Source organism: Prunus avium, chromosome 7 (assembly GCF_965620075.1).
Source record: "Prunus avium chromosome 7, drPruAviu1.hap1.1, whole genome shotgun sequence".
NCBI classification, from domain to species: Eukaryota; Viridiplantae; Streptophyta; class Magnoliopsida; order Rosales; family Rosaceae; genus Prunus; species Prunus avium.
The window spans coordinates 32,569,200-32,593,919 of record NC_142290.1 but is presented as its reverse complement, the minus strand read 5'-3'; the positions used below and the strand labels follow the sequence as shown (position 1 = coordinate 32,593,919).

At 38.2% G+C, this 24,720-nt stretch overlaps 3 protein-coding genes across 6 annotated transcripts; all 3 read right to left on the bottom strand.

Moving 5' to 3' along the window:
* Positions 1–2,019: 2,019 nt before the first annotated feature.
* On the bottom strand, positions 2,020–4,663 carry LOC110773678 (GRAS family transcription factor). Its single transcript, XM_021978201.2, has 2 exons — positions 4,477–4,663; positions 2,020–4,349 (listed from the first exon to the last, which is right to left on the bottom strand). The coding sequence occupies exon 2, from the start codon at positions 4,320–4,322 to the stop codon at positions 2,514–2,516; it is 1,809 nt and encodes a 602-aa protein (XP_021833893.2). The 5' UTR covers positions 4,323–4,349; positions 4,477–4,663; the 3' UTR covers positions 2,020–2,513.
* A 6,155-nt stretch (positions 4,664–10,818) lies between these two features.
* SDH1-1 (succinate dehydrogenase 1-1) lies at positions 10,819–15,958 on the bottom strand. Its single transcript, XM_021978137.2, has 16 exons — positions 15,655–15,958; positions 14,953–15,120; positions 14,746–14,833; positions 14,352–14,498; positions 14,097–14,237; positions 13,486–13,571; positions 13,288–13,380; positions 13,136–13,199; positions 12,874–13,017; positions 12,537–12,724; positions 12,163–12,337; positions 11,905–12,075; positions 11,627–11,696; positions 11,401–11,521; positions 11,289–11,326; positions 10,819–11,199 (listed from the first exon to the last, which is right to left on the bottom strand). Exons 1-16 carry the CDS (start codon positions 15,757–15,759, stop codon positions 11,097–11,099), a joined length of 1,902 nt encoding a protein of 633 aa, XP_021833829.1. The 5' UTR covers positions 15,760–15,958; the 3' UTR covers positions 10,819–11,096.
* A 3,937-nt stretch (positions 15,959–19,895) lies between these two features.
* On the bottom strand, positions 19,896–24,088 carry DWF4 (Cytochrome P450 superfamily protein). Of its 4 annotated transcripts, none has more exons than XM_088255831.1 (8): positions 23,569–24,088; positions 23,145–23,469; positions 22,879–23,031; positions 22,537–22,779; positions 22,364–22,474; positions 22,203–22,281; positions 21,954–22,060; positions 19,896–20,615 (listed from the first exon to the last, which is right to left on the bottom strand). In XM_088255831.1, exons 1-8 carry the CDS (start codon positions 23,802–23,804, stop codon positions 20,352–20,354), a joined length of 1,518 nt encoding a protein of 505 aa, XP_088111957.1. In that variant the 5' UTR covers positions 23,805–24,088; the 3' UTR covers positions 19,896–20,351. The 4 variants fall into 4 exon arrangements, with proteins under 4 accessions (XP_088111957.1, XP_088111958.1, XP_021833668.1 ...); XM_088255832.1 differs by having other exon boundaries at positions 19,896–20,612; positions 23,569–24,087; XM_021977976.2 differs by having other exon boundaries at positions 22,364–22,456; positions 23,569–24,086.
* Positions 24,089–24,720: the final 632 nt, after the last annotated feature.

The window sequence follows — 24,720 nt, the reverse complement described above, 5'->3', positions numbered from 1 at the left end:
GTTGATGAGACTCATGCAATCGCACAAAAGAACCAATCCAATCTGTCGAGTACTGTAGGTTTTGAAAGACCAGTCAAGGCGACTTGTTCAAATGTTACCAAATCTCCAATGTGCACTGTTTCATTACCGTTGTAGTAAAGTTCTCACCTTTTAACCCTAAAGCTATAAAGTAACTTAACTACATCATCTTCAAACTGTACGCAGAGCAATGAGTAAATCCACATAATGAGTGTAGTTATTCATATGACATCAACGGTCAAGATAAACTCCCGCTACTCACCCACATTCTTCTGTTGAGATTAGGCTCTTTATCTTGGCCCTTTTATATAAAGCAAAGTGGTACATTGTTGACTCATCTTAACTTAAATTAACCAAATTACTTGATGACAAAAGCTATATCAATTATCCACAAAATCTTCAAACATTATATGACCTCCTTTTAATTGATCCTTCTTTTTTACCAGTAGAAGCGCCTCACTAAAGTCTAAAAGATAATTATGTTTAGTAATTGTCTCAAGTACTGGCTAATCTAATCCCAAAAGACTCATTTTAAGTTTTTGACTAGCACAATATACCTTTCCTTTATAAAAAAAGAAGAACAAATATGAAAAGCGATGAGCGTTGCTATTTCTACCCTCGTCATATTTTCCCACCCACCTTATACTAATACGTGTTTAAAGTTATCAAGTTGAACTATTTATAACCAGTTAATCACTGCCTTAGCTGTCAAGTTCCCAAATAAAAGGGGTCCTGGGTACAATTAGTGATGAAAAAGACCTCTTTCAAGTAATGAAATTGCCAAAGTTGGGGTATTTGAGCCATTAACCCAATAAGTGATGTGAGCCAGCCATCTTTGGAAAGATATGAATTCTTCCAAGTTTTAATTGTGAAAACAAAACAACCATTTGATGATTTTGATAATTTCTCCAGTTATGAGGAGAAGGACATTTCACAGGATAGTGCCAGACCAGCAGAGGGGCTTAAAGGGTCCATTTCTTTGCAATTCAAGACGGTGTTATTCTGCTGAGGACGACAGAAGAGGGAGGGCTTTGTATTTTTACGAGTAACAGAGCAAGAGATATTGAAAGAGACTTATACCAAACCCCACATAGTGACATTTTTTAAAATTAATTAATTAATTAATTTTTGGGTTTAAATGGGACCCTAGAAGACAAAGCAAATTTCTATATACTCAAACGTTTCTTTTACAACGACGCTTGAATGGTCACAATCACTCGGACCATAAGCAGAGCATTATCATGCAGTGCCACTGCCTTCTTTGTCATGCTTTTGGCCCATTGATTTTGTACAGAGAGAGAGAGAGACCAGGAAAGGGGTTGGTTCTCCACCCCAAGCTTGTAAGAAAGAGAGCCAGAGAAGGATTGATCTCAGAGTGAAAGGGACATGCATTAATATCATAATTAGGAAGAAAACATGGCCCATGGATTGAAAAAATAGACGCATTTACACATTGGATGGGCGAGAAACTCCAATGCTCAAGCAAATTGCTAAGTTGCTTTAACTCCAAGTCATTGTCTTTTGCGCTGGTTTAAGGAAATTGATTACGAGGCAGAAACAAAAGCAGCAGCCTTTGAATATGGAAAGTTGAGCAGCAGGAGAAAAAAATATCTCTGCTGGCAGATCACTTACAGCAGGTCGTCTTCATCAAGAGACCAATTACAGACATCACAGCTTTGCGTGCGCGGGTAATGGGTCTTCATCAAACCCTAATTAGTCTTACAGACACAACCTGGTGGATAATGAGCCAATTAAAACTGTCAGAAATCTATTACACACTGCTACTGCTGCTGCAGGTCACAAAAATCTGATGCCTGCCTGATGGCATAGGCATTGAAATAAATTGCGGAGCCACGGCCTCTGTGAGGTAAACCAAACTTGCAGCCATAAAGCCAGAATACTCGAAAGGTGCAAGCTTTAATGTAAAAATAAAAAATGAGATCACTAATTAACCATTTCTGACGGTAATAATCTTTGCTGAACAAAAGAATGAAGCTGAACTGAAGAAATAGAAACTAAATTCAATATGAAGATTCAAATTTACATACAGAAACTACAGACAACAAAGGGGGCAGAACCTTGTTACCCCTTGATTTGATTTTCAATGCCCTTTTTTTTTTTTACAATTAGTCATATTCAGAGTCTCAAACCTGTAAGAAAAACCCCAACCGAAAAAACAAAAGAAAAAAACCAAAGAAGACCATGATAACGTTGGAGAATGATCAAAAACTAGGAACAAACTACAAAAATTAACAAGCAATTTGTGAACCAAAAAGCTCAAAAGAGTGATGGTGGTGGAGGTGATTTTATATGCTGAAGTAAAATGAATACTAACTGTAAGTTCACTAGGGCAGTCTTGAGTTCCATTTCTGATTATGAAGAAGAAGAAGCACTGAACTAAGACCACTGTCAATGGCGTACTGAAACTAATAGGCTTCCACCCAGTATTAAAAGACCTGGTGAAAAACCCAATTCCCAAATTGAAGCAAAACCCATTAACGCCATGATGAAACAGTGAACAGAGGAACTTCGTTCCAAGCCAAAGAGAGAAACCCAGGTGGAGATTCAATTAGAGAATACAAAGAATTGTTGTAGTTCCAAAGAAGGATCTTGGCCTGGCTCACTGCGTAATGGCTAAGTGCTACCGGCTCAAAACCGGAGCTTTCCATCAAATACTTCCATTGCTCTTTGTCTTCGAACCGTTCTCTCTTGGTCCCCGGTTGCTCCGGCCCAACCACGCCGCCAATTCGACGACCCAGTAAAAGCTTCTCCACTTTAAGCCTCTCCGGCGAGTCTCGGGTCATGTTCGGCTCCAGCGACTCAAACAGTGCGGTGTAGTACTTCAACGCGTTCTTGAACCGGCTCGTGAATGCAACCCGGTTCAAGTTCGCTTCGTACTCGCCCAAAGTCACAATCTTCGGGTTCAGCGATTTAGCTAGCTTCAGAGCAGATTGAACTGCCGTTGGAGTCTCATCAAGTAGGTTGTACAATTGGAGCATCAAGTTCACAGCCAAGGCCTCGTCCGGTTCTACCCGGAAGCACGACTCGTCGAGCTCTTGAACCGGAGTGAGAATCGGTTCGAACTCGAAGTTCAATTCCAGAAGCTTGGCAAACTCGCGCAGTCGATTTCCAGTAGCGAACAGCGAGGCCACCGGCGATGTCCCCAGAGACGGAGCGGGTATGCCGGAGATCCGAATTCTGCTGGGTTTTCCGGTCGACCTGGTCGCCAGGGCCTGCAACAGAGCGGCCCATTGGACCCCTTGAACGATTCCGAAGTCGACTATGTGGATCTTCGTCGCTCTCTCCGTCGCTTCGAGAATGGCCTGGTTCGCAGTCAAATGGGCAAACTTGGAATAGGGGCAAGCGTCGTTTAGGGCCTTGTAAGAGAGAGTGAAGTCTTCGCAAGCAGTGTCGTAGGTCGTGGTGGCCGCCAAGCTTTTCTCCGATTGCAGAGACAACACTCTGCTCTGCAACGCTTCGGTGAAGTAAAAACCAACTCTTTCAGTTGGATCTCCGCGGTCTGAGACCGATTCTCTGAGTCGAATCAGTGATTTGACGGCGCGGTCCGGGTCGGACTCGGCGAGCCGGGCGCAGTCGAGTAGAGCCTTCAGTAGCGGCGGCGCTGACTCGATCTCCGGCGACCTTGACGAGACCCCAACGGCATCGTTTGGCTGCGGAGGAGGAGGGTCTGCTGATTTGGCCTGTTTGACTACAACATGCGGTGTTGGTGGCGGCGGAGGAGGGGCGGTCCAGGCTGGCAACTGGTTCTGAGTTTCAGAGAAGATGACTCGGTTGAGATCGGACGGTGGGGAGCAGGGGTTGCTGAGTCGACTCGGGCAGGGGGGTTGGAATGGATCGGCACCGTAGAGACCGAAATCAGCATTGCTGCCATGCCACGTGTCGCAAGCAGAGGGCAGATTAGAACTATCCGTTGAATCCCCACCGCCTATGATACTATCCATCCACTCGTCCGAGTCGAACTCGGCAGCGCCACCGCCGCCTAAATCAGAAAACCGGAACCCAGTGGGGTGGTGATCCAAGTTGGGAAACGGAAACCCAGGCTCCCCGCCGGCGTCAGAGCTTCCGGAAAGCTGAAATGGGTCGGGAAACCCCGACCCGGTTAACCCGTAGCCCAAATTGGGGCTGTGAGTGTTGTTGGGCCAGGGAGTGAGAGAGAAAGCGCCGAGCGGCTGCTGTTGGTGGTGATGGTGCTGCTGTTGTTGCTGCTCCTGCTGCTGCTTCTGCTTGATGACTTGCTGAGCAATCGCCATTAGATTGCCACTGTCTGCGCACATATATGCCATTCTCCGGCCAAATCCAACCGGAAACCGCTGCACTCACATTACAACAACACAAACCCACAATCAGAACATAGCAGCGAAGTGAGTTCCAGAGTGAAAGACTGAGACTTTATATAGTGAGAGAGAGAGAGAGAGAGAGAGAGAGAGTGGTACATACACAACTGGAGGTCCAGAAACAACGGGATCACAACTTGGTTTGCTGAGCTAGAGAGAGAGAGAGAGAGAGAGAGAGAGAGAGAGAGTCGACGTTTGTATAGAGCAGAGCTTTGGTTTATTATTTATTAATAAATAGGATTTTAAGAAGGAGAAAGCAAGCAGAGCAGCTGACTTGAACCCCAGAAGAAGGACCAAAAACCAAACCCAAGGCGCTCGCTCTGCTGGAGTTGATTAAAGTCCATCCAAAATCAGCAACAGTGTGGGACCCACTTCCTCATTTTGCAAAAAGATTAAAAAAGAAATTCCCGATTTTGAAAACCAAAAAAATGAAAATTAAGAAATCATGAGATGAGAGTAGAGGGAACCACCCCTACTAAAAAAAAACCTAGGCCCTCTTTTCTGCGCTCTCACTTTCTTTTTTTTCTTTTTTCTACCTCAGTGACGTGGCGCCCATATGAGAGTGGGCCCGGCCTACTCAAAAATATGACAACACCGTGTCACGAACGTCCACGTGTGTAGGTCTTTTTTATTTTCCTCCCGCTGTGTTCGGGCCATGTGGGACCCCGGGGCTCTCGATTTTAAACGGCGCGTCCATGTCACCGTCTACGAGTGACGTCATGGGGTCTGATCTTTTAGGGAAAAGGTAACCAAATCCTGGCCGCTCGTTTCTCTGACTTACACAAAAACAGAAACGGACTGCGTTACCTGTCTGCTTCATCTCTTATGCCTGATGCGTGTATGCAGTTGGCGCTTTGTACGACATGCAATTACTGTAGTTTAGTCTTGGACCTGAGTCAAAAGGTAAAAATGTGAATCCAACAACAACGAATGGTGAGGTGAGGTGAGTTTATAATACATTCATCAGCCATAATTACTTTTTGGATTTAAACATTACATGATGTGTCTCTACTACCTTTTCCTATTAGAATCGACAAAACAGAAAGAAAAAAAAAAAAAAAAAACTTTCCTATTAGTACTAAATCAAGTTTTTCAAAAGAAAAAAAAAAACTAAGTGAAGTTTTGTAGTGGTCCTCAATTCTGACTAGGTAAAAAGAGTTATGCTTATCTGAGTCACGCCACGGTCTATAATAATCTATAATCATCAATGGTTGAAATTACTTCACGTGGCCACCTATAACTGACGTTAGCATTCTCTTACGCAAGAAAGCACCACATCATATCATTATCAAACTTTAATATTCAAATATAATTAATGTAGTCTTACTATTTTTCATTCGATAAATCAACAACTAATTTCGAATTAATTATGTGTATTTTAAATATCAGATGAGGTGGAACGAGTAAAAAACCCAAATTCGAATTCCTCTCCTTCCGTAATGTAAAAACAAAACAATTTTATGAGGCATGAATCTAGATCAAAAAGAGAACACAATGCAAAGTATAGTCAAGAGATAAAAAGTGAGTCAAGGCCCAAGGGTGGGGATGGAGGGGGTGATTTTTAGATAAAAAGGGTGGAGATAAGGGTTAAAAAAGGAAGAAAGAGCATAGAAAGGTGAAAATTTGGAGTGGGCTTTTTTTAATGGGGCAAAGTAGGAAGGGAGGGAGAGACTCGCAGGCAGATTGGGGTCCGTTCTTTTTGGGCGGTCGGTGGGCCCACTCTAAGACTACATGGGCCCTCTTTGTCAAGGACTAATGGGACTAATGAGGAAAAGTGGGCACAGTGTGGTCCCACGTGGACAATCTTGGACCAACCAAAATGCAACAACTGAGAAAAGCAACGGTGCACGAAACTTTGACGTGGAACAAACAAACCAACGGGCAACAAACCCAGTGAAAGCAACGTCCACCGTGGGCTTTCGGAATTTGGTGGTGGTGCTGGTGGAGATGTCTACCACATTAACATGTTTTCTTATGTTACGTTTCATTCAAATGCAAAATAAATATATATATTCAAAGATTCAAAAAAGTGAGAACCAAAATTTCTTTTTCAGAATCTGAGACATGTGTTGGTGGTGTAAGTCAATGGATTCATTATGTTGAAATGTATTTTCGTTGGAAAATAGTCATTCAATTCACTATTTTAGGTTTATTTGGGATGTACGTAATGTAATTTCGGTGTTGTGATCAAAAGTCCTTATTGGCGTCAAAGCAAGTGAATCGGGAAAATTTTCGGTGTATTCGGTCATATATAATTGTATTTTTATATCTTTTGTCACGTTTAAGAATACAAACAAGTGGTAGAAAAGTTTTTCTCCGAATTAAGATGTGATAATAAGTAGAGGTCAACCAAATGAGTTGTTTTTAGTGATGATCACTCGGCAATTGGGACGTGGATTTGAGGTGGTGTTGTAGATGGGAAAGGCTGTGAAAGAACTCTTTATACTTTTTATATATATATTTTTTGGCTCTCTAATTAAGATTATCAATTAATGATGTAAAAGCGAAATGGACAAAGATTAGAGGTCTTAGTCCGCCGTCACTAGTTGGGTTGATTAGACAAGAAATCAAAGCAATCCATTGCTTAGCTTATCTTTCTCATTTGGACTAGACCCACAACCGATGCATATCCTCCTTTACCATTTCTTTTTCTCCATCCACTTTTCACACCTTCAATTAAGTTAACCAAGGTTCTCAAATTCTCATTTCTCACTATCTAATCAATATTTATTTTACTTATTCTCATGATTCTACTTCACAATACCAATAATTACTATACATGCAACTTATAAATATCCATCGTAACGCTATTAATTTACATGTGACTTCTACATGCATGTTGTGAGAGACAAGTTATATAACTGATTCACTTTTTTTAATCAATCATAATAATTAATACATCTACTTCATGGAATTGGAAGGTGTTTAAAAAGAAAGAATTGTGAAGTGCGAGTCTATAAATCATCAAAAGCAAAATTGTTGCCTAAATTTAGGGTTTGGGGGGTTCGAATTGTATAGTGTGCAACTGGACCAATTCAATAATAGTTTAATTGTACAGTTGAATCTACCTAATGCAATATAAGTGAAGGGTCATTTTGTAGTATAGGCTTTTGACTTCATAAGATATCAATAGCTAGGATAATAGGGTAGAAAGCTATTATGAACAACTAAAAAATACAACAAAAATAGGGTTAGTGAAACTAAACCAAATAGTAATTAGAGCACTTCCACTGGTGCGCCAGGCCCAGGGCAAGGGGGGAGCCCAAGCCAAAAAACGCGTTCCAGCGGGCTAAAGCTGCCAGGACAGTTGCTGGGGCCCACGAAACCAGACCAGTCTTCAGGTAAAATGAGCTCGTGATTTAGCCTGGATTTGCTAACGTCAACAACAAAAAATAAAAAATACAAAAAATTTTAGAATTTTAAAAAAAATTAATACTTAGTCATATTTTTCACTTCCCACATGAAAACTCTATACAAATTCCTCTCCTCATATCTCATGTGAATAGTTGTTGCCATGGCAATGGGTGGAAACATCACAACCTTTTGCAAGGGCTGCAACTATTCACATGAATAGTACAGCCCTAAGTGATCTTAGGATTAACTCATAGAGCACTAGAGTATACGAATATAACAATTACGCACGACGGATTAATTAAGCAGTAAGCAGCTTATAGCTTAGTCAACAATCTGATTAAGAGCCAGCACTGAAATAGTGTTTTGTTTTAAAAAGTTATATAGGTATGGCTAATAGCTGCGGGACTCTTGCTAGCCTGAGATAGGTGAAAATTTTGAAATTCAATCGAAAATGAAAGCAACAACAACTAGCATTACAATATTTTCTAATTAAGTTCTTTATTATTATTATAAAACAGCTTACATATGATGACATGTTATATCCCACATAACTTTTGCATTATGTTATGGAAATTGACCATAACTTTTTTGGGATCGATGTATTAATTATAATAATATTATTTGGAAACTTTTGCATTATGTTATGGAAATTGACCATAACTTTTTTGGGATCGATGTATTAATTATAATAATATTATTTGGATATTATTACCATACAGACTTTATGTATTTTTTATTATTCCTGATTGTTTTCCTTCTTTTTTGTAATGATATTCGCACGGTAATAATATACAGACATCCGAATGAGAGAATAACTATATATATATATATATATATATATATATATATATTTTTTAATAGCTAACTTTAGGCAGTGGTGAATGGGGTTGGGAATAATCAAATATTGAATGCAGGTTTATGATAAAGTACTTGAGTACTTTGGCTAATAATTGAACGTCGTAATACACTTTTTATTTTATTTTATATGTAGTTCTCTTATTTTACAAATTAGTCTTTTAATGTTGCCTGTTTAGTGTTCACCAACTCTTTTGTGGTCCACCAAAATCCCAACAGTGCATATCCCTTAATTTTGTATTACAAGTGTCATCATTTGATCAAATTAGTGCAAAAAAGAAAAGGAAAAAAAACCACTGATCAATGTATATTTGTCTAAGTGGGAAAATCTATATTTTCAAATTCAATCAACCAATTGTGTAAAATGTAAAGAAACAATAGTTTTTACAAATAGGTCAATTCTGATATGACATTTTATAAATAAATAAAAAAAATATTTAAAGTACAATACTTTAGACAAATTTCATGCTATGCTTTTAAGTGAAATTTTTTTAACATGCTAAGAATCAATTAGAAAATAACAAGTAATTAATTGAGGGGTTTTTTTTCTTACATGATATGAAACTCAAAATTTTAAAGAAATCATGTAAAACCCATCATATTGTGACAAATTAAATATTAAAATAAGGTTAGGTTCTATACATGTTTTCTATATATTTAAGACTCTTTAAAATAATGACACTTTCTTAGTCTTGGAACGTGATAAATTAAATAAATGACTTACCACCGCCACCACCATCACCACCTTAACCATTAGTAAGGAAATATAGAAATGAGTCCCAAACAAACACAGTTTATATTATATTAGGACAATAACAAACATCATAATCACAGGACAAGAACGTCATCCGTCATCCGCACCAAGTGGGTCATATAATTGAAGCCGTTATTCAACTTGAGTGACTGTAATCGTAATGACTAATGAGTACTTAATTTCCGGATTAAATTGAAACACTCATGAAAAAGTTAAAAACAAAAATACAAAAAGAAGAGTTGCAAACGAAATTAGGTAGTTAAGAGTATTTACCTCTGTACTTGAGATCTTTTATTTCAACGGAGTCTGAACCAGTGAAAAAGAATCTAGATTTGTTCCACTCCGAATATTAATCGAATCACCCCAACTGATTATAAAAGTTAGAATTATGGAAGGTTTTTTTAGGGGAGTATGAAATATGAATGAGTAGTTATTTGATTTTTGTGATGGGGGCACAGTGTCTCCCACTAACATCATGAAACCTGTAGATGTAGTGAGTCAGTGATATTGTAGCAACGTCTTTGTGAATGCCATTTAGTCCAACTAAAAGCCACTATTGTCGCCTACTTGTTACTAACTCTCTCGCTCTCTCACTCAACTCTTACATTATTATAAGCCATGCACACTCGAATTTCCAATAAAGCAGTTTTTGGATCAAGACACCACTCCATTGCATGTTTGACTGCTAAAAACTTACCTTTGTCCTTACATGACGGGTTCATTGTTAATTCTTGATTCTTCACTGTTGCTTGTGGATGATAGGAGGGATTAATGCTATGCAATTTTAAATTGAACTCTCTTACGGTTAGTCGCGGCGAACGTGTGATTGATTGTTGATTGGAGATTTAAATGAGTCCCTAATGCATCTACTATCAACAACTAATCATGCGTTTATAGTATATGCGTGATTGATTGTTGATCGTAAATCTAAATGAGTCCTTAATGCATCTACATTCAACAACTGATTATGCGTGAACGATTGACTGAACGTGGCAAAATCCTTCCCAAAATCAAGAAGCGAATTTCCTCCATAATGCAAAGAGACTGATTGTTCCTCCATTGCCACCTTTAGTCCTCTTTCTTTCAACTAATACTAAGAGCTAAAGTTTAAACAAAGGGTGGGAAGATAACGAGAACTTCACCTAAATGTGGCCTTTTTCTAAACGAGTAGAAGGGATCTATGTACCTACTCCGATTTCAAATCTTGCCTTAACAACTTTATTGTTATCACAGATACTCAATTTGATTTAAATCATTTAAATTATTTTGGCCTTGGCCAATCCAAAGCAAACATTTTGAAACTCACTGCTCTTGTAGATCGACACTAAGACCATAGTTTTGTAAACCCAATCATTTTGGGAGCTCGAAATCCAATTTCGGAGTACAAATTCAGCTTCACAAATGTTAAAAGGTACCGGCTGTATGTTGACAAATTCACCTTTAGCAAGTTCAAGTCTAACAAATCGCCTGGATACTCTCAACTAAAACACAATATCACATCCATGAATTCGCTGGCAATTTAATGGGTTATCAAAATTAAATACATTTGGAGAATCTTCCCCTTCGCTGCAAAATACAGATTCCAATCCTTGATTGAAATTATTGATACTTTGGATCACATCAGTTTGACACAGATTAATGCAACAATTATTAGCCAAAAAGCTGCACCTACAACAATTGACAGCCTTCTTTCTTCTTAGGGAGTTCACTACATGCTTGTAAATAAGATTATCCGCGCGATTATAAACGGAGCAGACATCTCAGTAGACACGAGCTTTAGGTGGGAATGACTCAATTTCATCGTCTAATGTGTTCAAGTGAACTGGTCTGTAGTCTAGTCGGACCTTCTCATTTTCCCAGTATCTGCAGAAAAAAACGAACATAATTTAATCTAGAATATACAATACAATGCATATTTCTCATAACAAAGGGGGATGGCAAAGGTGGCTTACCCTAGAGTATGTTTCATCCACTTCTCATCATCCCTTTTCTGCAAGAGCAGAGAAAATTTCATTATATAGTGGTAAGGAAAGGACATTTCTAACCAAGAGAAACAGGGCTAACCGTGAAGTCTTCACGAGCATGTGCTCCTCTGCTCTCTTTCCTGGCTTCAGCAGAATGCATGGTGACACAGGCATTTATCAAAAGGTTTTCCAACTCTATAGTCTCTATCAAGTCAGAGTTCCTGTAAAAAAATTATATATATATATATATTTTAAATTGTTAGCTCATAAAAGAAAAAAAAAATGTATTTACTCATTTGCCAACAATTTCATGCACAAAATTTCACCATATCAAACTCCGATCCTTCACTTGAACATCATCAAAACTCTCCCATGCCTTGTCAATCAACTGAGAACCTACAGAAGGAACACAGAAAAGGGAGTAAATAAAAGCTTGCAATAGTGCTTGATTTTCAGCCAAAAAGTTCAGGGGAAATCTATACAGATCAAGGTAATGGGTTGAATATGAGATCTTGAGTTGAAGGAGTGAACAATAAAGCCACTTTATGTACCCAAAAAGGGCAAAATGGGGTCAAGGCGTTCTAACTTTTGTGCAATGGAATACCTTCTTCTAATGTTTCTTGTGTGCGGAACACAGCAGCATTATTTTGCATTATTCGTTGCATATTCAACCGGATTTGCGAAGTTGGTAGTGAACCATTTGAATTCCTTATTTTGTCCAACCATGCAATGGTCTGCTCACCAGAATCCTTTTCCAGAGGCTGTTGTTTCTCCCCTACACAAGATCAAGTAGAGACGTTTAAGATTTTCACACATTTACATTATTAATTTATTATCTTCATTAGCATGAAAACAAACTTGCCTGGTTTATGGATCTCTGCAACTCTATTTGCACAAGCTCGGCCAAAAACAACAATGTCAAGGAGTGAATTTGCACCAAGCCGATTGGCACCATGCACAGATGCACAGGCTGCCTCCCCAGCTGCCATTAACCCAGGAATTATAACATCTGGATCATTACCTTTTTTGGTAACGACCTGAAAAACAAAGAACATGTTCGTGAGGAAAAGCAGTATTTCAGAGAATTGTTTATGCTTATTTTAATCAAAGGATGTTTCTTTCGAATTTTAGTCATTATAACTATTCATTCAATCAGTGATGATCCAATTTAACTACATTGTAGGCACTTGACTAAATCACAAGAGGCCTAGTTGACATGAATATATTAACTCATACCTCTCCATGATAATTGGTCGGAATTCCACCCATATTATAGTGCACAGTAGGTAAGACGGGAATAGGCTCTTTTGTAACATCCACGCCAGCAAAAATGGCAGCAGTTTCAGAGATACCAGGAAGCCTCTCCTTGAGTACATCTGGGGGCAAATGATTCAAGTGGAGATAGATGTGGTCCTTCAAAGGTCCTGATAAAAATAACTGTAACAGTTACTAAAAGACACACAAAAAGCATAGAAAGGAAATAACTGAAATGATCCATCTCGTTACTGAACATAAAGTAGGACAGCAGTGTCAGCAAGGATTAAGGTCAATGTCATTCCAGAACACATCATACCTACACCACGACCCTCCCGGATTTCCATAGTCATAGATCTTGACACAACATCCCTAGAAGCAAGGTCTTTCGCTGTAGGGGCATATCGTTCCATAAATCGCTCACCTTCACTATTCCTTAGGATACCACCTTCCCCTCGTGATCCTACAATTTGCAAAAATAACAAGAAAATATCAGTTTCTAGCTTCTAATTAACTGAGAATAACAAGATAATCAAACAATGAGATTGCATAGCCGAGCATGCAACCAAAATATCACTAACCTTCAGTTATGAGGCACCCAGCACCATATATACCAGTAGGGTGAAACTGCACAAACTCCAAATCCTGCAGAAGAGACATACCAAACGAGAAAATATATAATGACAATAGGAAAAGCCTACTGAAGACTCAAGATTGGGAAAGATTAAAAAACCTGAAGAGGAAGTCCAGCACGTGCGACCATGGCATTACCATCTCCAGTGCAGGTATGAGCTGAGGTTGCAGAGAAATATGCTCTACCATAACCCTGCCAGAAACACAAAAGATAGATTTAGATCTTATTGATTAATTGGAATAAGATGAACTTCAATGACATAACTCCAACAAATGAAAAAGAAAACAGAAAAAATACCCCTGTGGCCAAAATTGTTGATGCTGCTTGGAACCGATGCAAAGTCCCGTCCTCCATATTTAATGCAATAACTCCTTGGCAGCTCCCTGAATTACAATATCAATCAACAATTAACTTAATGAAAAGCACTCTTGATATACAAAAAACAATTCTTTATATCATATTATCATATGTGCATTGCTATAAAGAAAAGAGTGGACACAGTTGAACATTTCAGAACAAGATGTTCAACATGCAAGCAATCCAGGGAAGAGATGAAAAGAACATAATGGTCAATGACTCAATATACCAAAGCATCAACATATACGCAGCTGAAATATGGACCTCATCTTAACTATGTCACTATACCACATCTTAACAAAGACACTCAAAGTTGCCGACTTTTATTTATAAGAACATGTGATGAAAATAGCTTCATTCCATAAGTAACATGTCACAACTTTCTTCTCATGAAAGGCAAGTTTGAATATAATTAATCACTTCTGATATGCTTCTGGTTTGTATAAAGGGTTGCATCTTCCAACAGTCCAAACATCGCAACATAGTGATTACAACTTGTAATATTTATTTTTTCTTCGAAGAAAGTGCCCATCTGTTATGCATCAACTTACCATCACTGTTCATTAGAAGATCCAAAGCGAAATATTCGACAAAAAATTGTGTATTATGCTTCATAGCTTGTCCATAGAGAGTATGTAATAGAGCATGCCCAGTTCTGTCAGCAGCACAAGCACAGCGGTATGCCTGTCCACCTATAAGGTAACAAGATAAAGTAAACGAAGCCAATGTCAGACAGCTTTAAACAGAAATCATGTGATAGGCATGCGATCTTCAAAGTTCAAACCTGCATGGATGCATCATCTTACCTTTTCCGAAGTCAAGGCTCTGCCCACCAAATGCACGCTGATATATTCTTCCATCTTCAGTTCGAGAAAATGGCAATCCATAATTTTCAAGTTCAATCACAGCTTTTGGAGCCTCTCTACACATATACTGGATGGCATCTTGATCACCTATAGGAACACAAAAGGCTAACATGTCAAAATACAACCAAAAGGACAACTGTAAAAGTAGAGATAAAACCGCAAAGTGTGTGTTTGTCTGTCTGCATGTGCATGTTGGGGTGCAAGAATAATGAGTACCAAGGAAATCCTTGTACAGTTAAAATACAATCCATAAAAGCAAGTGTTTCCTGTATAACACCCCATCCCCAACATGAAATGAAAACCACTGATGTGTCATGTTTAACAAGTAACATACCCAGCCAATCGCTTCCCTTGACTGTGTCATACATGTGCCATCTCCAGTCATCCTCTGTCATATTCCCTAATGCAGCATTTATGCCACCCTACAGACAACTCAACGCATTAGTAAACGATATCCACACCAAAACTATGGAACTTACATAGTCACATTAACTCGGTGAAGCTATATGCAATAGTCAGATTAAATTGCAAAATCACACACCTGGGCTGCAACAGTATGTGAACGAGTTGGGAAAAGCTTCGTAATGCAAGCGGTATTAAATCCATGCTCTGAAAGTCCTATGGCTGCTCTCAGCCCTGCACCACCAGCCCCGACAACCACGGCATCATAAGTGTGGTCCACGACAGTGTACGGAGAGCACCCTGTAGCCTGCCAAAAGCAGAAAAGGCATGTACTATTACCAAATACAATCGATCACAAGCTAAAGAACTAATCTTTGCACGTAGATTAAAGAATAATCAACTGCATTAATAGAGTGTTTGAATACTTAAATGTCAACAAAATGAATAACTGAATTCAACTTTAACCCCCTAAAAATAGCTTAGCCAATTAGCAGCAATGAGCTCGTTTGAGTGGATTGATGCCGTTTCAAAAACAATAAAATAGAGAATCAGAAACTTATAAGCTTAGATTCCCTTACTTTCCTGCTAGTTATCGGCAACCAAACAGAATAGAAATCAAAAGCCCAACTATTGTACCATATATAATAAAAATAATGACAAAAATCAGCTAGAATACGATCAAAACTCAACAAAAATAATCCATAAAACCAATAATCAATTACTGGATACACAGTGTATCATTTCCAATGAAGCTACACAGATGAGATGAAATCAATGATCAAGAATAAGACGAAGAAGATTGAGAAGAAAAAAAATCCAAAGATTGAGAGAGTGCGCGTACGGATTCAGTGGAGAAGAGCCTGGAGAAGTGAGATCTAAGAGAGTCACTGGAGACGGATCTCTGGGAAGAAGGAACGCCAAGTCGACGAGAAACGCACCGCCACATCTCGCTGCAGCTGTAGCTCTATCTCTGGGGTGGTGTTTGGTTTCCGGTTTATCTCTGTCCCGCTCTGTATCTCAGTGGATTGGGGGCTCTGCTATTCTGCGTATGTGTTTTTTTTTCTTCTCGGCGTCGCAGCAGTGGAGGCGAAATGGAAAATAAAATACAACAGTACAGGTGTGGGCATCAGCAGCTTTTGATTAGCAAATGGAATGTTACGGTTATAAAGTTTTCCGAAATTACTGAATCGCCACCAGGATAAAAACTAGTGCTACCAATGACCATTTCAGCCTTGTTTTTTTAACCAACCAGTCTCGCTTGTGTGCCTACTACCCAAGGGGAGAATTCAGTAATTTTGGTGGGTGACTTTTGTTTTTAGACCAAACCTACCCCCATACAATCATACTAACAAATAAAAAATTCGGTAACTATTCAATCATTATTTTCTTCAAATAATATTTAAGCAAAGCATGTTTTACAATGTTTGATACCAAACCGACATGTTTAATATTTGCATTGGTGGCTTGTGTCATATCCATGAATCGTGTTTGGGTTAAGTAATGGTCAATTAAACTGATTAACTATTTGTGTCGGGCATGAATAAAGTTATCATGTCATGTCAAAAATATCACCTTATTATACAAAGACCGTAATATGTTATCCATACGAATACAAAGGTCAGTCTATTAGCAATACACATACACTCAAACACCATATTCCTATGATACCCTTATTCTTTCCCATGTTCATATACCATAAGCATATGGTGGTGATTACAAACGTAGTGATTAGTGGCAATGTTACTTAATCATTGAATGAATGAAAATTCGAATTCAAGACGTCTTGAAAAGAGAATTACCGTTAAATCAAAGACTAATTAACATAGATTGCATTCATTTTATGTGGATCAAAGCAAATACGAATCAAGTCTTGTTTGAAGTTTTACCATTGCTCCAAATTTAATCCAAATGTTGTATATTTTGTAACATCAAGTTCAGTAAATCATTTTCATTGATTACTGCTTCTGAATTTTGACATTTGTCGTGTATAAATATTCGTTTTGGAATTTTGCGATTGGGATTTCAACACGCTTCATTTGCAAAAACCTCATGTCGATCACTTTTTCTCTTCTTTAATTTTATAGTCGGTTTAGAATAGATTGGTCTTCTTCTTAGAATAATGTTCCAATCAGAATGGTCCTCCTCCAAGGCATAAAGCTTCTTTTTAGGACTTTTTACATTGTAAGTGGACGTCGAAGAACATGGTGATCCAAACCCAAACCAACCCAACTAATAATATTTTGGAGGTTTGGTAGGGGAAGGGCAAGTATGCAAGGGCCGGTGCTCTTTAAGCCACGATGGACATAATGAAGACAAACCACGTGGCATTTAATCCACCATTAGCTCAAGACATCCACATCAATTTTGATTTGAATTGCAAAACTAGAAAGTATTGTATTTGATTGAGGGACACGGCATGTGTCCCATGTATGACTGCTCAAATACAAATTTGGTTTAAGGGCATTTCATTTCAATTTTGTTCGAAGATGAAATAACTTAAGGCTTTGTTTGGAAGTGATTTTAAATAGACTAATAATCACTTGTATGAAGAATCACTTCCCAAAATCACTAAAAGTGATTATATGAAGAAGCACATGAGATATGCTTCTTCCCATAAGTGATTATGGCCTATCTAAAATCACTCCCAAACTAACCTTAAATCTCATGACAATTGTGTTAAAAAAGAAAGTTATAATAATCACTAATCTATGTTTCTTATATGATAAGAGAGTATTTTTGCCACCATTCGAGATCGTTGACAATTGATGCATTGTAGACTTCACATTTAGGGCCAGTTTGGCATTGTTGTGCTGTGAAAATAATCGCTGTTAGATTTGCTATGAGAGAAATCAGCTGTGAGATAAAGCAGTTTGGCGTTTGGTAAACTTTTTGTTAAAAGTGTTGTTAATATTGATTTCCTCGTAATTAGAAAATGATTGCGACATAATCATTAAACTTAGGGCATGTTTACGTATCAGTAATGGGTATGTGAGGAAATGGAATGATTTCCATTCCTAACTTCCCCTGCGTTTACTTGCAATCAGGAATGAAAAAATAAGTGGGCCCCACCTCAAAATCCGTAATCACATCCCCTAAAAACTGGGTATCAGATCACATAGGGGGAGTAGTCGATACGATTCCCATTCCTGTTTTCTCTTAATAACTTCCAAAAATACCTTTACTACTTTACCATAATCCCAAAAAACCCCAAACCCTAAAATAAAAAAAAAAAACTCACGCCAAGAAGTTCCAAGACACTCCAACTTCTTTTTCACGTTATCGTTGCAAACAAAACCTCCCATAAGCAGCAACAACGCCTTGTGCTATGTAAATCATTCTATCTATCTATCTTCTTCTTCTATCTTCTGTTTTCACATTCATCACACAACATAATACGGTCATAGATAAGGACTTTTTGTGGAGATTATGTATCTCTTTTTTTGGTAGCATGAAGATTATGCAGGTCATTATTATTTGATTGTTTACTAGTTACGTAGGTGAAAGATATATATTTATTGGAGTTTATTTTTTCGTTTGAAATTGGCTCTTGACAAAGGTGTTATTAACATTATCATTGAACTGGCCTCTTGTTGTTCATCTTGTTCAACATATTGATTCATCATGTTTACACTGCCTTACTAGTTTGCCACTGGATTAGTTTGGTCTCCTTAGCCAATTTGAGAATTATATATGTGATGTGGTGAAAATGTGCAGGGCATTTTAGTAATCAAATTAATTTGGATTCTGATTCATGAAAATTAGTAAACAATAACAATGGGAATCAACCTCATTCCTTTGCTAATTCCATATGTTTAGTAAACAGCTTAATGAGAATGATTCTTCCCATACCGATTCAGTAGTTCCCCAATTCCTAAATTTTCTGATTCCTTACTTTTTCCATTACTGATACGTAAACATGCCCTTAGTGCCTCTTCAAAACTGATTCCTGCATAATCAGAAAATGAAAGCACCTCATTAGCTGCTTTCCCTTATAGCTTTCTCTCACAACAATTTTTAACAATAAGTGATTTTCTCGCAGTTTACCAAACGGGCTGGACTTCCCAAAAATGTTTAAAAATCACTTATCACTCTAAATAAGCAATGTCAAACGAGCACTTAGTATTTTTCTTTAAATCTTATGTGCAAGCTGTTGTGTTTAACATTCCTATTTTAAAGTCGAAATGGGCATGTAGAGGTGGGTTAGTCCAGTTAACCATGATAGTGAATCGGCCTGTTATAACCACAATAATTTAAACCATCGCTTGTATAAAAAATAAAAAATAAAAAATACTAAGTCGGTGCGAGAAGGCCTGTATGGATAAAAGCATGAATGATCCGGTCCAAGTATACACAGTTTTGGGCCAATCAAGAACTTTGCATCCTGTTGTGAAAACGCATAAAGTGGTCTTAATAAGAATCCATCACATATTGGCCTCCATTGGATTTGGTTGATCCAACTCCCGTAGTTGAGCTGGGCTGAAAACAGAGTTTATAGGCTGGGGGCTGAACCCAAATTTTAGTTTAGTTTCAATTTCATAACAATAGGAAAGTCGTAAGCTGGTAATAAAGGCCACATTTCTAGCAACCGTAAGCTCTAGTGGGTAACTAAACTCGCACACATTACACAAATATTAGAACTCGAACCGAGGATCTTGTCTAGGGACCTTTCCTATTTTCATAACAGTAGGAGTCGTAACCTGGTAAATTTCTTGCAACCATAAATTTTAAGCGGGGAATTAAGGTCCGCATTTCTTAGCCTAACGTGCAGCTTCCTTGGCCGCAGAGAGATCATCAACAACAGTGAGAGACAGAAACAAAAAGAAACAGAAACCCATGAAATGGAATTTAAGTAGATGGATGGAAGTAGGAACAAACAATTGCACATCGGGAAAGCGAAAGAAAACCTACTAACAAGGATCAGAAAGGGAAAGGAGCCCTTGGTCTATTCAATTAAGTTTCTGCACGAGCTTTCTGAAGCTTTCATTAAATCTATGTCCTTTCTTGGCATTTTTCTTTTGAAGTTTTGATTTTTCGATCCATAGAAAATTAACAAATAAACTATCAACAGAAGAGAGGCTGATATTTTAAAAATAAGGCATCACAAATTGTTGCTTGTGTTGTAAGTTAAAAATACATACATGAGCTTAATCAAGTTGGCTAGAGCGGATGTGCTCCCCACTATGCACTTGAATTCGAATCCATATCACATAAAAATAAATAATTACCCTCAAGTCTCCCAACAAGAATGAGGAAGGGACCTTAAGACAAAATCAAATTTACAAAGAGAGGAAGATGTGATAATATTTTTTTTCTCCTTTTAATTTGGGTGCATATATGCAGAGAGCTTGGCGGTGATCAGTTGAGGTCTTTGTTTAAGTGAAGCACCACATAAACAAAGGCACAGGAAGTTGCCCTAGTAGACTAAGCCGTTGGGAAATTACAACAACTCAAAACAATGAGCTAGCTAGCTTTGTCATCTGTCACATTTGAAGCTTTTTTTAAAAATATAATTCCATGGGGAGTTTTAAATTTTGGGATTTATATATGAGATTGGTTTTGGTGCCTCCGGGCTGTGATTGGTAGGCCATTTTGAAAATCGACAAAAGGGAAGGCAAAAGGTTGATCCAAATCGTCTTCTAAGTCCCAGTGGAAGTTGAGTACCAGATGGTGGATGAAAACCGCCATTTCAAGTTTGGCCAGTTCTGAACCAGCGCAAAGTCGTGGTCCTCCCCCAAATGGCATAAAGTTGCTGCTTGTCATGCTCGTGTAAGATGATGAAGATGCTCCACTGTTGTTATTCTGCTGCATCAAATCATCATCACCATCAACATCACCACACACACACAAACAAAACCACAAATGAACAACAAATTTCAATGGCATGTCATGCTAAAAATCTAATCAAGCAAAAGTCATGGTTTTGTTTTGGATTATTTGGGGCTCATATGAGCTTTCTACTTTTCTACCCAATACAATACTACTACATAATGAGACTAATGGGCCTTTTACACCCCATAAAAATCGAGATTTGGATGCATATTACTACTTACGTTACTATTTGTAACGTATATTCTGATCACATTTCTAATACCTATATCACCAGTAGTAGTGAGTCTCATCTCTATTAAAGATACGGCTTTTAATTAGTGGCGAATCCACTAAAGATTGAAAGAGAGGTCAATTGACCCCACCAAACCAATATGTTTGACAAAATGCCTCAAAGAGGGCAACTTTCCTAAGGGGAGAATTTTGCGGGTTTCATCTTGACCCTGTGAGGATAAAATTCACCAAATTCTCGTAGTGATTTTGTCACTGTCGCACTAATTATCATTGTAATGTTGTATGGTTTCCGTGGTGCACTCTCTAACCTTTTGTGATGGCCTTTGTAAATACGTTTCTATTCCTTATTCGTTTGGGATTTTCTGGACCAGTTTTTGGGCTTCCTTTTGTTATAAAAGGAGAAAAAATGCTCAGGACCAGTTTGGCATTTGACCCACTAGGGAAAAAAGCACTTATGTGCACGTGCAATGGCAGCATGTGACCAACCCCACATCCACATGGGCTCTAATCATCTCGAACCCCCGAGTCTCTCCCCACACGCACACTAGGGCAAGAAATAAAGAGAGGTGGAGGACCTATGTTTGTCCGTACACATTATGAAGCTTCCATCCTTTCATTGATATAGACACTTCATCTGAATGGGAAATCCATGAGATATCATCTGCCTTTGCAACTATCTTATTATGGACTATCGCATTGGACGCACCTCGCATCCACATTGAATTGGAACTATTGATCAGGTAGAATCTTATTTGAATATGCGTTTTTAATTCACATCATATCAACACAATAATCAATCGTCATCATCTCTCTAATCACGGGACGAGAGACTATTGTTGATAGTGTATAACACAAATATCTACTACATATATAAGATTAGGAAGAAGTTAAATTTTTGTGGTGTCCACAAGTAAACAACCAACGGCTGCTTTGTGGGAGCCACAACAACAACCAAAGGGGATGTGCTTGGTACCCTTTTCAATTTAACCTTGACACAAAACAATTATTTAAAGGAAAATGTGAAAAAGACCACTATAATTATGAGGCATGCTGTCCAAAGGCCAAAGCTAAAAGACTGACCTGCCATCTCCATGGATTGAAGTGTTGAGGCTGGTCAAAAAGTAAAGGATCCAAATGCACGGCTGCAATGACCGGAAGCACTTTCCACCCACATGGAATGTCATAACCTTTCCAAGTTTCGAACACCAAACAGAAAAAATAAGAAGAAGAAGAAAAAAAAATCAACTTTAATTTAACCAGCCTCAGATTTCAGATGACTTTTTGGCTACAACTTCCAACTCTTACACTAAATTGTCCTCAAGTCTTTACCTTTGTACCTAACATCCTTCAAAGCCTTTCTGTGTAAAAACCTCACGACATTTCCAAGCCGAAGTGTCTCACTGATAACCTTCACAAACAAAAGATGCAAAATTTTAATTATGAGATAATTAAGCTTAATTTAAGCTTTAACAATGATTAAGAGAGCTTACACATTGAGTGAACCCCATTTTCTTGTAGTCATCCCAATTCAACTCTGTCTCTCCTGCTTGTTTCTTGGCTTTGGCAATTTCTGTGTGTTCTTCCTGCAGAATAAACCAGACCTATTGAAGAAATAATCAAAACCCAAGTGGAAATGGATTGGAATTAATCTATGTTTGCTTACCCTTAACTGTTGAATTGCATTAGGACAGCCTGGTAAGAAGTATATGGCTAAAGCTATGGCCACTGAGGATGTTTCATGGCCAGCAAAGAGCAAGCTCAATATCAAGTCAAGAATCTGCTCTTTGGAGAGATCGGAATGCTTCAAAACCCATCCAAGAAGATCATCTTCATCTATATTTTCTGCTCCCTCCTTTAATCTTTCTTCCATTTTGCTCTCTATAAACTTCAAAATGGTTGATCTTGACTGTGAAGCAGAGTAAATAAATCATTTAAAAAATTTGAAAATTAAAATTTAAGCTTATTGGCAGATGAAATTCCATGTAGAAAAATGTTAACTAATTACCTGCAAGGCTTTTCTGTAAGCTGTTCCTGGTAAATTGACTGGAGCAGAAACCACACCTTTCATGAAAGTAACATACAATTTCTTCAGCTGCTCAGTCTCTGGTTTTCCAGGATCTAAGCTCATGATATGTTTGGCCATCAAATTGAATGTGAACTGCAATCACTTTTTCATAACAAAATTAACCTGCTGTTGCATTTTTTTTCCTTGAATTGCAAGCATTCATTTCATAAATTTTGTTTTTCTTGTTGGGTACAAAAGTAGTTTACCTTCTTAGCTTCATCTTGAGCTGAAAAAACAGAATTCTCTTTCCAGCTGCTCAAAACCAGCAGAGTGTGTTTTTCAACTTCTCTCATCAAATGGGTTCTGAGCCTGGCATGGCTTAAGAAATTGAGAGATATCATCCTCATGTCTCTATGCATGTCACCAACTAAAACCAACATAGACCATTTCCCAAGAATTCCACCTATGCTTCTTGGGTAGCTGCATTCAAATAATCTCCCTTCATTTTGCAATATGAACCTGTTGAGCCCTGCATCTGCTGAGACTATAGTTGGCTCACCAAACAGATTGGACTTGTAGATTTTTCCATACCTGCAGATTTTAAGTGAAAGTTCAAGTCTTTCCTGCATAAAACAGAACCTGGGTTATGAAATTCAAGGCTTTGTGCTTTGTGGGTCTTGTGTGATTTACCTTGAGATATGTTGCTCCATGAACTGGCCTGTGGAGGTAGCAGAGTAAGGCTTCAAATAGCCTAGGGTTTCACCAAGAAAAGGCCACCCCATGTTGCCTGGTGGGAGATGAAGTCTTGTTTGCTGCTGCTTCCTTCTGATGAGAATGAGGAAGAGGAACAGAGCTAAGACTGATGGAAGAAGACAGAGAATTACCTCTGAGTCAGAAGACATGGAGGCTGACTGTCTCTCTACCATCTTTCTTTCTTTCTTTCTGTCTCTGTGGAACTCTGCTTAGCTGTTATAATGCAAAAATGAAAACAGATATCTGCCTTTTGAAGCTCTCTACACCCGTTGAAAAAAGGAGCTAAGTTTAAGGCTGCTTAGCTTTGATTTTCCAGAGTTTTTTTAAAAGTTGCTTATTCTTAAGCAAAAGGTTTTTATGAAAAGCTTTTGCAGCCAAGAGGTGGCTTTTATAAGCTGTTTATAGCATATCAGACTAACCAACTAGAAGCAACTTTAGGCAAGGCAAAGAGTTTCATATTGAAATATTACAAGAAATGAGGACTCCCTCATCTATATAAGGAGACCACTCTCCACTTAGAAAGGAATCCCTAAGCTTGACTTGATCTTTAGTCATAGGCCTCTCCCTTATTCCCTATATATTTAGACTCAACCCCTTATACAAATGTAAATACATATTATTATGAGAATGAGAATATACTTCTCCGTGGACATAGTCCATTCATTAAGGGTGAATCACTTGCCTAAATTTTCACACACATGTTGAAGGTCCTCCCCTTCAAATTTAATCTCTAAGTTGGACTCAATTTTGACCGTCCATTTTTTAGCATCAACATAAGCTTCCTTTTTTTGTTCTCTTTTGAGCGAAAACGGCGGAAAATAATAATGAATTTGAATTATGTGCTTGATCGAAACATTTATTTCTCAAGTATAGGGTGGAATTTGGGTCTATCTATTATAGCATCTTTTAATTAGACTTTGATAAATAGCAGTTGTTGCAGAACGTTTGAGTTGTTCTTTTAATTTGCCAAATCAAATTGGTGAAGGTGAAGTGCGGTACTCCAGTATGGTTACATAGTATAAATCGTCTGTTATAATATAAGTGGACGTAATTGATACTATATCCTAAAGTACCGAAATCTAACACGAT